At 39.3% G+C, this 13,282-nt stretch overlaps 1 protein-coding gene across 4 annotated transcripts in view; it reads right to left on the bottom strand.

Moving 5' to 3' along the window:
• Positions 1-13,282, bottom strand: part of VMP1 (vacuole membrane protein 1) — a 65,382-nt gene that overhangs the window by 20,429 nt on the left and 31,671 nt on the right. For all 4 annotated transcript variants that reach the window (XM_035561128.1, XM_035561129.2, XM_035561130.1 and 1 more), the window contains one exon: positions 12,890-13,021. In XM_035561128.1, coding sequence (XP_035417021.1) covers positions 12,890-13,021 — 132 coding nt within the window. The remainder of the gene's footprint in view (positions 1-12,889; positions 13,022-13,282) is intronic.

The following is a 13,282-nucleotide window of genomic DNA, read 5'->3' as shown; positions in this document are numbered from 1 at the left end:
TAACTACAAGATAATCCAGAAGAATTCAATTTATGCAATTTTAACTTTGTTACAATTCTTTTGAAACCATCACTACTCCATACCAGTGCAAGTAAATTACAATTACTTCACATTCTCATTAAATTCTAATCTACAGAACTGACATAACTTTTTACACCAGATTTTAAGAATCTGTGATAAGGCCATTTGCTATGATTTTACACTCTTTTCAAGTGGTAAGTGTTCACCATTTCAAAGCTTTAAAAATAGTTTAATTCTTAAATTAAAAACAATTATTATTAATATCAGAAGAATTATATTATTTACAGCTCATATTTGAACAAAAAAAATACTGCAACTTAAAGAAAAAAGCCAAATAAATGAGACTTCCTACATCTTACATTGGGACATTTTTAACTTCAGGAGAATACAAAAGGCTTTTGGAATATCCTCCAAGGGGCAAATTTGCTATCTTCAACCAGGAGTAACAACTCGGGATTATATGATCCAGCTCATGAATGTCTTACTGCAAAATGGAACACAATGAAATATTTACACTGTGTCAAAAAGCAGTTCCTGATATTATTCTGTTTAACTTCCAGGATACGTGCAGTATGCATGAATAACCAAAACCTGCTCCTGGGGGGGCTGATACCAACCTCTTGAGCTTATGTTAGTACAAACAGGCCTAGGGGATGCCTGCCTGAGACAGAAAGTACATTTTTAATGCTTTTCAGTTAAGAGTGCATTTTTGCAAAAATTGTCATTTGTAACAAAAGATGACAGCTTAGCAGTGAACTACATCCAAAGATCTTGCAACATCAAGGGCAGTTCCTTCGCAAACTAAAATTCCCTCATCATTATTTTTAAGTCAGTAAATAAAACCACAACAAGCTATTATATAAGCACAGATACAGGTCAGCAGCAATACACACGTTCAGTCCCACTGAGGATTTAGGACACGAACTGAAAAGGATGCGAGCTTCTGGAGTGTGATCACAGAGCTCTCAATAAAGGCAATTAAATGTGGCACACGAAGGGGGTAACAGGGATTCTAACTCCTAACCAAGTGCAAAAGCAGAAATACGTTTTCAGTTTCTCTGCTATTTAGTTTAAAACGTTATGGTTCAGTATACTTTTTCAGTACCACTGTCCTTTCAATGGCAGATTTTTTTCTTTGCAAAGATGAACTGAAAAAGCAGTGCCATGTCTGTAGGGATTTCATAAGATGTCTCCCCCGTACTAACAGGGCTGAATGTGACCATGAGAGTTTCAGTTCCTACTTTCTTCACCATTTCACAATGCTCATGGGGTTAGAACAACATTTGCACTTCTATAAGCCCATCTAAAAATTTTCACAGCTCTACAAATCTTCTAATAAAGTACATTTAAAACAATACAATCCAATTATTCAGATACATCCACGATATACTTCAAGGAAGTAGTTTCTGGTCTAATTTTAACATACTTACCCATTATCCTAAGGACTATATTGCTAGGACACTGTTGTATTAATGCGTACAGGCTGGAACTGGAAAGAAGCTCTCTCACAAGTTAACACTGGCAGTGCAGATGGTTTAATAAACTATTTATTATTACAATTATATATAGATTGTATTAACCTAGCATAAGCACAACACATTTTTCATCACATTTCTTAAAAATAAACAGCTTCCCTCACGAGATTTCTAGACTAGTGCAAAATCAAGGCTGCCTTAAAATTTTTATCTCCAGCAAAACATTTTCTGCTTTGAAAACAATAATGGAAGTGTTGAAAAAAGCCTAACAAATTTGTCTCAAAAAACATTGCAGACATTTTTCTCAACGTATGAATTAAATTTTCTTTTTTAAGTTTTTACCCAGATTATTTCTTCAAGGATTTTTTTTTTTTTTTTGCGTTCGTTATCTATTACGAAGTACTCCACGGAAAGCACAACTACTGCACTTAAAATTTCAGTGAGGAACTTCAAATTTGTCTTCCTTTTTCAAACTTTCCAAATAAGCCAAAAGAGATAACTTTATGATTTTTTTTCTTATTTCCCATGACCTAATGTAATCACAGATACAAATAATTTGCATGGCAATATACACAGCAGGGTTACAACAGACATATATATATTCGTAGTCTCTATCCTTACTTTAATGTAAACAAGTTAAGAAATAGTTCTGTTTGGTTGCTTCCTTAAATTTCATTTGTCAAATCTTTGCAACATCTGCAATAATAAAAACCCTTAAAAGTTTCATTTCTCAGAGAATACAATCATCAGTTTCACAACTTTTACCTATTTCACAATATATTTTTTTCTGTTTTAAATCCTGCATAGGGAATAATCTTTTCTCTAATTTTTTAGAAATTAAAGCAAAACAACTTTCATAACTTACTGCTTTAAAAAAAATTAAAAAGACATAAAAGTTCAGCTACTTACAGGCAAAACATATTCCCCCAAAATTAAAGTATCTAGACTGGACTCGACTCTCAGCTAATATGATTCATTCGCTACAACATTTCAGGATGCTTTTGCTCACTATGTTCCTTTCAAAGATGATTTGTTCTTTTTTTTTGGTTTGGAAATAGATTTCCTGTGACTGCTGCAATACAGGCAAAGGAAGGTTAAATGATTAAACATTACTTCATTGGGTTAATCATCAGATCTCAAGAACTGGAATGGAAATAAGAGGCATAAAAAGGTCAGTGCTGAAATACTGATTCACAAGTCTCAGCTGGCGGCTTGAGGAAGCTTGCTTCATATCTGCCTTTAGTAAAATGGCACATTTTATTGATAACAACATTTCATTACTGCGTTAGAGAAGCAAAAAACCTCTCCTAAACCTCCAAACCTAAAGGGATCAAGTAAAGAGAAATTACATGTTTTGCTGCTAAGTAAGGCTTACCACAATGTTCCTCCTTTAAATATGCATTGTGATACAGCTTCGAGTAGAGCCATAGTCCTCGAGTATGGACCGTTTACCCCCATAAAACAGTCCTGCTTCTGGAAAGAGTGAACGGACACTCTTGTTTTAGCTACAAGGCTTCACCCCATTCTTCTATTTTATCTTGCTTCCATTTATAATTTAAATCTCTATTTCTTCTTTCTGCCTTCACTGTAAAATAAAATGCACAAGCTTTTCTGTATTTCAGTGATGACTTTCACTGGATTTAGTTAACAAGCTCTAGCAGAAAAAAATAATTTTGATTCATTTCCTTTCATAACACTGATAGAGTATCAGAACACAGAATGGTCACAATTTACTCTTCACAGAAGTTACTCCCTTGAAAGACTGCGCAGAGGGGCCTAGAACGATTATGCAATATAACAGCTTATTTTCTAACATGAAGTTGCAATCAGTTGTTAGGAGTACCAAGAAAGCTGTGAGTCCAACCAACCTTCCTTGACAACAGCTGTCAGCCTCTGAAAGAGGCAATCCAGAGTTTGATTTGAGGTCCAGAAGAACATTTCACTATCAATTTTTTTCTGCTATAAATACATTAAATACTTCACAAATACCTCGATAATCATGCTATATCCACCGATATACCAATAAGAAGGAGGCCAGTAAGGATGGGGAAGTAGTATTATAAGAATGACAATAAAATCAATCACAATTTCACAGCCCATGTATTCTCTACTAGTAAGAGCAGTGCCTTAACACAGGATTAGGGAAAATCAGCGATGCCAGTGCGAATGCAATTGCTGAAGTAGGATATTAATTACCTTGCCTTAAGTGGCAGCCTTAAGAAGTCCAAAATAGATTTCTGGAAGGCTTGGGAGGGGTTATGCAGGATTTGCTACTCTAACAAAAAAAATAAAATCATGAATTAACATCAAAACAATACCAAGACAGAGAAAGGGGGATCTGAAGTGAATGTGTTGCACCTCGATGGAACAGGTCCACTACAAACAATGAGAACAGCAAAGCTGCTGCAGAGAAGGGCATTTATCCTGGCCTGCTGTAGAGAAGGGCATTTATCCTGGTGCCAGCAGACTCCCCTGATGCGAGGGCTCAACTTGCACATGAGGAAGAAGTGGACAATCCCCCAGCATTTGAGCCTAATACATATTATGGATACAGTATTTTTCTTAGCAGAAATGAAGTTTAATTATACAAATAATAATCTTCAGAGGAGAACATTTTTCTCCAAAGATTGAAGACAACATGTGCAGCTACCGTCTCAGATTATTAAAATTATAAATTCCTTAACATTTAAAAAGCTGCCTACAAAGACAGTGCTCCTTTTTATGTAAAAATCCGAGTTATGTTAAAAATGAGCTGCACAATATTTTGTTTCTTCTGGCTTTCTATTACAACACAATGGAATCAAACACAACTTATGGGAGAATGACCATTTGTGGTTAGGGAATGAATTCTAGAATTTCAGAGGACTGGGAAGAGTTATTAACTCATTGAAATAACATATTAACTGCAGAAGAGCAGTTTTAAGGAAGGCAGATAGCTACCTATGGGCTGAGAGGTTACACCACACATCCCTCCTAAGAAAGCAGCAGATCAGCAGCTACGTTTCATGATCAACACAGTAACCTGGAGTTAAGACGAAGGGAACAGAGACCAAGATACAGTTGATAGCCAGTGCCTACCGCTGCAAATAGCTCATTACTCAGTGACCAAAGAAACCATTCCATACGTCTCCTGCAAGACATCAAAGGTGACAGATCTGAGTAAGGCTCCAGTAAGCTGCCAAGAGGAATATTCTGACAGCGGTGCACAGCGGTACTGATCTCCCGCTCCCTCAGCTGCAGTGACTCTCAACATCTGAACGTGTCTGGGAAGGGCTGCGGTCCTGAACCTCCGCTCTAGCTTTCCTCAAAAATACTTCCAGGTTAATGCAAGTAAGGGGCAAACTGAAAAGGGGCTGTTTCCATCTTGATACCTGGAGAGAAGAGGGTGTGAGAGGCAAGGTTTAAACTTAATTATCACTAGAAACTCTGGGGAAGAAAGGCCCTATACATTGGAAAATGAGCTGCCAAAACACAAAGTTAAAAAAAGTTTTCAAGAATTATTGAAAGCAGCAAAGGGAAGGTGGCAGAGCAAGCACTGAAGTTTGATAAAAGGTATTTATATATGACAGGCACAGGACAGACATCCCATGGTAGGAGGAAGGGCTCAAATTCTAAGCTTGAGAAAATAAATAAAAATAAACTGTACTTCACAAGAAGACTTTTTTTCTGAGACACTGAATTCTGGACAAGGAATAGTGTAATGATATGGGTAAGTTACAAGAGAAATACATGTCCAAGTTGAAGATGAAAACAGTTTTAGAAAGTACAATATGAAATAGGATGAACAGCAACGAAACAGGGACCTCGACTTTGCAGGCTTTACTGAAGCACTATGGAAAGACAAAGAGAGCAGTATCTACAAAACTTCTTCAAATCTTTAAGTCATTAAAGTGCCGATATCAAAGTTAATGAAATTTCAAAGCATTATTCAGAATATTTGTATGCAAGGATGAGTAGTTACTATATACAAATCCCAAGGGAAACAAACACGCAGGTGAATTCCTCTACTAGCCTTTCCTAGGACAAGGACACTGAATACACACTGTTGAAGGAAATACACAGATCTACTTCCACATCTGTTTGTATTCAAATTCTTGAGAATGTTTGGATGTTAAGAGGGTGACGTTGCCATCAGTGGCAGTTTGAAGGAAGAGGAAGAATGGCATTTGTCTTATCATGTGTGTCCTATAGAGCAGTAGCCTTTTACCACATCCACTGCCACCTCTCCGCTCCAATCCTCATGCCAGGTCTGTGCAGTAGCATGAAGCTATACGTCCCCTCTGACACTTCAGTTTTGTAGTGGTCCATGAAAGCATGAAATAAAAAATCTGTTCTTTCTTTTTATGCTAAAGAGCTACTTTCTATTGGCATCTTGTAGGAGATACAGCAGCAAGTAGATCCTGGAACCCTTTTTATGGAAGCCAGTTGTCAGTTTAGCATGTCGGGGAGGTGGCAAAGCCATTAGGACAGTCCAGCTTTAGGACAGAACACCCGGACAGGTTGTGCCATCTCCAGCCATGGAGGTTTTCAAGACCAGACTTGATAATGCCCGAGGAACCTGACCTTATCTCATAGCTGACCCTGCTTGGAGCAAAATTTGGACTAAGACTGCCTAAGGTCCCTTTCAGGATGAATTCTTTCGTGATTCCAGAACAAGATAGAGGAGCAGCCACCTCCAGAGAGAAGAATGAAGCAGAAGAACATCCTATCGCTCCGGTTCCCACACATCACACGTTGACCTCTGCAGCCTTTGCTTCTACAGTTGAAAGTGTGTGCTGGCAGTGCCTCCACCAACGTACTGGCTGCCTAAAATACCACTGCAGCTGCACAGTGAGCGCTCATTTATCTCAAGGCTGCAACTGCAATTAGCTGTTGTGGCCACAGGTCTGCCGAGCTAGTTACAGTGGCATGATGTGTACAGCACCATGCTAGGATGTTGTCAATTTTTTTTATTTAAGTTATAAAATCCTATTTTTGGGGGGTTTAAGATTCAGGCTTTGCAAAAAAGGATACAAGATGGCTAGAATTAAGCAAGTTACTTTACTTCAGCCATCATCATCAAGAAAGGAAGCAACTTTTGATAACCAGACAAGCAGATCGACCTTTCCAATCCCTTACAAAGCAAAGCTGAAGTCACTCAAGTCACTAAAAAACCCTATACTCTTCCCCCATAAGGAATTTAGAAATAAATTAAGGAAGCACGCCCATGCACAGAAAAAAAAAAAAACGCTTGTGTAAAAAAGTGAGCACTTCTATACACAGCTGACAAATCCTTTTGCACTTGCAAGTCTTCCTACTCAGCAGATGTGCAGAGCTAAGCATACCTCTCGCTCGTTCACCCTGGGAAGTAGCTGAGGTTCCCAGACAGCTCAGAGAAGTGGTCTGCATACCAGACTCTTGTACAACACAGATATTTAAACAGTGTCTGAAGCAGGAAAAAAAATAAAGTTGCTGTTTTCTTATGATACCGTAATTAATTTGTATCAGTTATTGAAGGCTCTCCCTGAAAAAATATTTTTGAAGCAGCTTATCTGACCCCAACGTTTGACTGAAAATCAGAAAATTAAGAACCCAATCTTAAATTTTTTCTTTCTTCTTTGAAATATTTCTAGGCCAACTGTGTTCTAGGAGCTACTTTTCCAGCACTGTAATACAGCTGCCTGTCCGTCCAGATAAAGTTTTAAAAAAATGTATATAACCATGAAATTATAGAAATTGTGACTAACTTGAATGTTTCAGAAGAGCCCTACGCAGAGACGTGACAGGAACACCCCAACTAGAAAATACGCAGACAACTAATTTTATTTTTCCCCCCTTAGATCCAAATCTCCCATAAAGCCTCACCGAAGCTGTAGAGGTTTATTGAGTAGCTGCTGCTTTTTCTGTATGGATCACAACGCCGATAAAAGCCCATATGACTATGGAAGAGTGAAACAGAACTGTCCAGGACCAGTTTGTTCCCTTAGAAAGTTGTATCATCCATTGCCAGCCCAGGGGGAACAGGGCATGCAAACCCAACGGCAGAGTGCTTCTCCACACTCCACAGCTGCAGTACAAAAGCAGCATGCAAGACTTCCCATAAGCTTGGTGATAATCTTTATTAAAATGTTAATTTCTACTGCAAAGTGAGGTATTTGTTGCTGTAGAAACTCCTCTGAGCTAACAGCCTCAAACCAAGTGAAAATATTACCAAGTAGTCCAGATTTCTTCAGTGGTTTGACTGTTACTGATTTATGTACTTTCACACTAAATATTAAAGAGACAGAGGGCCCTGTAAATGAGTTTTAGCTAACGGAGGTATCACAAAGAACAGCTCAGAGAAGAACGTGGAAAAAAATCATCTCTAGGTTACCATTAGCAAACCCTCCTTGCTGTTTTTTCCTTATCTGTAAGCAGGTGTGCAAATGAATAGAACAATGCAGGCACAAGACTGCCCTGTTTTCTTGCCAGTGTCCAAAGAAATCCAGCAAGGAGGTGGCTTACACATTTGTTACTCATAGCTCCTATTGTCTACCCTGTGCCTATCTTAACTCTTTGCTACCCCTTTTCTGAGGAAGTTCCTGGTAACAACAGTTCCCTTATTTAAAGCTTTCATTGACCCATTCCAAAGGTTATCTCAACTCACTAATTTTGGTGAACAATTTAAAACAAAGCCAATGCTTGCTATACTCACAGTTTATTATATTTTCTGTGAAAAACATCACATTTTGCTATTAGCTTACTACTACCAGTCTGCTGTCTCACTCTCAAACTATAGCATTTGTACGAAGTTTCTGGAGTCAAGCTTCAAGCTTTGATTAGTTTTGAGTTTACATTTAATTATGGGCCAAGATAAAAGCAGGGAGAGACCTCCCGTATGTGTATTAACGAAAGCACACAGCGAACGGCAGGAACGCCCGGTGTGCAGACAAGCCTCCTGGTGGCCACCCATCAGGCAGCCTAGACCAAACACCAATCTCCTCCTTGTACAGCACAATTAATAAAGAGAGGAAGCTGATGAGGAAAGGGGGTGACTGGAAGAATGAGCAAGAAAAATTATGAACAGAATTTGATGTTGGGTTTGAACAAGTTATTTCTGGGAAAGAAAAAAAAGAAGTCGATGTTTTCCAGTTATTGTATGCAACTTTACCACTTCCATTTTTATCATAACTACTTTATAAAAGCCTGCTTGTGGTCTGCTTTAACTTCTTTTTTCTTCTAAAGAATACCCTTAAAACCTTTTGATTTAACCAGCCAGCAGCCAGGGAATCCTTTTCAGGCAGCAACTTACCAGATACTAATTGTTAGTTTAATCATGGGAGAGATCCATTTAATTTGGCGATCTTACTTTACGCTGCTAATTAAGTAACATTTTGCTTATTAGACGAACCTAATCATTCCATTTCAGTGAAGTCACAGTGTCGTGTCAGAACACAGTGCTGGGTTCTCCCAGTAACCATGGCTGGGTGTGGTAGCCTACTTTGTTCTGCTTCTGCAAAGAGAAACCCCGCATTAGGACATGGAAAAGCAATCCAGCTCAAGGCACAAGACCTTTCAGAAATGCTGGAAAGATGGGTTTAGCATGTGTCTAACTGTCACTATCGCAAAGTTCATCAGTTTAACTCCTTGCAGACAAGAAGCCGACTCTCGGAGCAGGAAGTTGTTCGGTGGAACTCCTGACGCAATGCAAACCGAAGCAGTTGCAGCTTAGTTTAATACAAACCCTCTTGAGTCCACGTTGACAAATTCTTTAACAAGCCCTGTGGTTACAGGGAAGCTGGTTTCAGTCTGAGTCACTCCTGTTCAAACAGTTTACTGGAAATGGAGGGGAGGGGGAATTTTCAGAGAAGTCATGTGATGGCCAGACAAACCACAACCAGTAAAGGTTCAGTGGAGTCAAAAACAGGTCCCAGCAACAACCGGCATTCAGTGTGCAGATGGCACTCAATCATTTACAACCAAGCCCTGCTGCATCTCAGCAATTCTATGGATTTAACCCTTTTTCACGTTTGTACTCCTTCAAAGGCAGGACGCAGTTTGGGAAGTAAACAACGGCAGCGACTGATAGTAACACAGGCAACTAGAAAATATTTTTATATGGAGATTTGGCTGCAGCAATACTGCACAGAAGCAAAGCCTAATGTGCAAATCATTAGTTCTTCAAAATACGCTACTTAATGAATCCAAACACTCCCAGTCATTAAGGCTTAGATATACAGCAGTGATATTGGTATGTTTCTCCTCTTAGCAAAGCGCACCATGACACTGCACGGGCGCATGCTTTACGCATTACCGCTAAGTACCTCGAGGGAAGCTGGCATCAAGCTTCATTTTCACCAGAAACCTCCGTCAGCTTTAAGTGCTTCAGCACGACAGAGAAAAGAGGAGAGCACTTCACAACCAGCAACTCTTAAACGGTCAAAAAGCAACAGCCCTGCACGTGTGCGTGGAGACGTGGAGCTGCGCAGAGCTGTGCTAGCACTGTGTTATTACCAATGTGCTGCCCCAGCACTAAGGAGCAGATTCACTTCCCCTAATTGCAAGGTTGGTTTGAACGGCTGCGCTGGAGATACTCCTCCTGCTCCAAGGGCAGCTTTGATACAAGTCACCATTGCTCTGGAGTTTGACTGGAAGAGAGTTAAGAGCAACTGAATGCCATTTTAAACATGTATAATTCCTAAATACTGTCTTAAGTGTTAACAAATCGGGCCAAGTTGCTCTGTTTCTATAGCATGCTGGGCTCTGCATTGTGTGGAGCTTGGAGAAAAAAAAAGAGCCCTGCTTGTAAACCGCACTCCTTCTCCAGGGCAAAGTCACCCGATTTTAACAAGAGCAGCCACGAGGCAAAAGAAGCTCCGGAGCTGACTTTATGTAACCAGGACAGGCTCACCAGCATGCACAGAGACACACAGAAAGGAGAAGTGAGTGTTCCTTTAAAATGAGGGGCTTTCTCTGAAGTATGCTAATGGAAAGTCCGAGGCAGACTTGTACATCATCCGCAGGCTAATGAGTTTTCTCAAAACCTCGCTCAAGGAGACAGGTCACTTAGATGTGCAATTTGTGACACAAAATCCAGCAATAGACTCTCTAAAGTAAATAATATTTTACTCTGTGCAATTTTGAATGGGGCACTAAAACTTTAAACCGTTTAATCCTTTTAAGTTCCTTTTTTTCCTATTGTTTTTTGAACTGCCAAGCTAGCAAGCGCATTCCCCCCTTACAGATCATTCAGGCTGGATGTTAAATTCATAGTCTATTCTCACCATGGAAGATTCTCATCTGTTTCTCAAAATTACCATTGTTTTTGAGAAACAGCAGCAACAAGCTTTCTAAACAAAACACACGCACGCAAAAACGTCAAGCCATTTGGCTTTGCCTTGTAGGCATAGAGCAGCTCAGCAGAAGTAGAAGGGGAAGCTATTCTTCAAAATCTAACACACCCAATTTCATGCCTTTCAAAAAAGGCTGGATGAAGGGAGACCTTTATACTGAAAGAAGGCTTCTGTCATTTGATGTCAAACATTTGCGGTAGTCTCCATGGCATGAGACACTTGTCACATCCCCCATTTTCCTAAGCATAAGGCTTAAACTTGGGGAATGGGAGAAGCTGATGGAGGTAATAACGACTGGTATTAAGCAATTTAAAGGTAGACTTCATAACAGTTCATGAAGTTGCAATTCCAGGACAAACAGTGATAAACTATGCTTAAAATTGGGATTTACTCAAGGTCATAGGAAAAGGCAGGCCTGTCTCCCACAGACATCTAGCAAAAACAGGATTTAAGCCAAAAGCAGAAAGGAAGTCATATTAACAAGTGGAAAAAACAGAAATGTCAGTTTAATGAGTGCAATGCAATTTAATCAGATTGTCAAAGCCTCATGTTAAGAGAATTTTATAGAAATGAAACCACAAGTGTAGTTTTAAAAGAATTTTTTTCTGGCTATTCATCCACAAAACAACATGTTTCAATCCAAATTCAATTGCCAAGAAAATAAAATCAAAAGTACTGGTAAATAACACCATCATTTTCCTTAACTCATTACACAATGCCATTCATTTACTAAGGGCAGTCAATGCAGCTAGCTATATTTTGGCCTGTCCTGACAAAATGCTCTCTAGCAAAAAATGTTCTTTTTCTGCCCAAGAATCTTAATCTTACTGTGCGTTCTGGAAAGCAGCTCTGGCTGCTCTCAGAATTTTACATGCATATAATTTGCTGGGAGAGTTTCAGTAAACAGAGATAGCATTTCAGCACTCGAGCCATGTGTTTGACTTTTGTTTTTTTGCAGCTAGGGATTACTTTGCAAAGCAAAGACTGACAGTAGGGTAAAGACCAAAGCAGATTTTTTTTTTGCCACTGTATCTTTAAAGAAATAGAAGAGTTTACTACTTACAATAGCAGAAAAAAAAACTTTGGAACTTTTTAGCAGAGGGAGGCTCTCATAAAACACAGGGATTCCTGTTAGTATTACTAGATTGCACTCGGTATTTCCAAAAGCTTCATCCATGATTTGAGGGAGCATGGGGGTAGCAGGAAGAAGTATTTATTTGTATCAAGGAAGTACCCAAGACAACTGTGAGTAGTAAATAGCTTCTGCTGTTTGTATAATGACAGTCTCATGACCTGTTTCTACCTAGTGGTTTTGACAGACAAAATATCCGGATAAGAAGGAGTAATACAGCAAAGAAAATCAGTGGCAAGAAGTTTGAAAAAAAAAAAAAAACATTAGATTTCTTTTAAGTCATTATTAATAGCTTCTGAAGAAGATGCAAACTCCTTACCTGAATGAAAAATTATCACCTGTAACATCTGACTCACGTACAGCATCAGTTGCAAACTATGCTGTAACACAAGCAGTATTTAATCTATCACGAAAATAAGTTACAAGAGTAACAAACAGGGATTCAGAGCAGTTTGGCTGCATTTTCACACCAGTAAAAATATGCTCCCTTAGGCTGATGAATGGGTCATGCACTGGCCCTTGAGGCTGTTAGTGGCAAGGCAGACAAGTATCATCCTGTGGGGATAAACTGACTGAAAATCATCTGGCCCAGGGAGGTTTTAAATGTAGCAATTCCACAATCGTAGTCGTTATAGCACCTCCTCTATCACTGATCTGTTAGCCTACTTTCTCCCTACCTTTATTGTGCTGTTTTAGAAACTCTAAATAAAAGCAGTATTTGTAGCAAATACTTTGGCTGCACTACTGTATGTGCTTCAACAAGCTCCGTTCTCATCCTCCTGCTGCCAGAGGTATCTCTACCCGGTGGAGAATCTTCTTCCACCCCTGGGAAGTCCCTTGTGAATTTGCACCAACGGATTTTTGGCCCATACCCATTTAATTGGAATGGTTATTTACTCCATCTAGTTGTTCTGTGTTTTATTAATTTTGTTGTTTTGCACTGTTCTTACTTGTGCAGTCTCTGCATGTTCCAGCATCTCCTCAAATTCCTGGTACTCTTCATCATCAGGTTCAGCACCAGAGAGTCGGGCCGCCCTCGCCATAAAATATGGAGGTAGCTCTCCAATTGCTGTGCCAGCACCCTGGGAAAAGAATAATCCCGATTTATTTTTTTGTTTGCTCTTAAATAGGAAACATGTGATACACACAAGCCCTTAGACATTTCAAAAGATTAGAAGCCAGAGATATGTGCTGTGTTATTCCAGAACTGCGGAGACCAGCTGCCTTGAGATGGTTGTTTTTATCCACCAGGACAGATCCCTCCTGATTTCACATACAAAACCGTTGCTTTGAGACCCCACTTTCCTCCTTCCCTAGCTTAGGGAAATTCAGCTTCTCTCAAG

The sequence above is a fragment of the Cygnus atratus genome, chromosome 20 (genome assembly GCF_013377495.2).
Source record: "Cygnus atratus isolate AKBS03 ecotype Queensland, Australia chromosome 20, CAtr_DNAZoo_HiC_assembly, whole genome shotgun sequence".
Taxonomy (NCBI): Eukaryota; Metazoa; Chordata; class Aves; order Anseriformes; family Anatidae; genus Cygnus; species Cygnus atratus.
The sequence above is the reverse complement of the archived record's forward strand: the minus strand, read 5'-3'. Positions and strand labels throughout refer to the sequence as shown.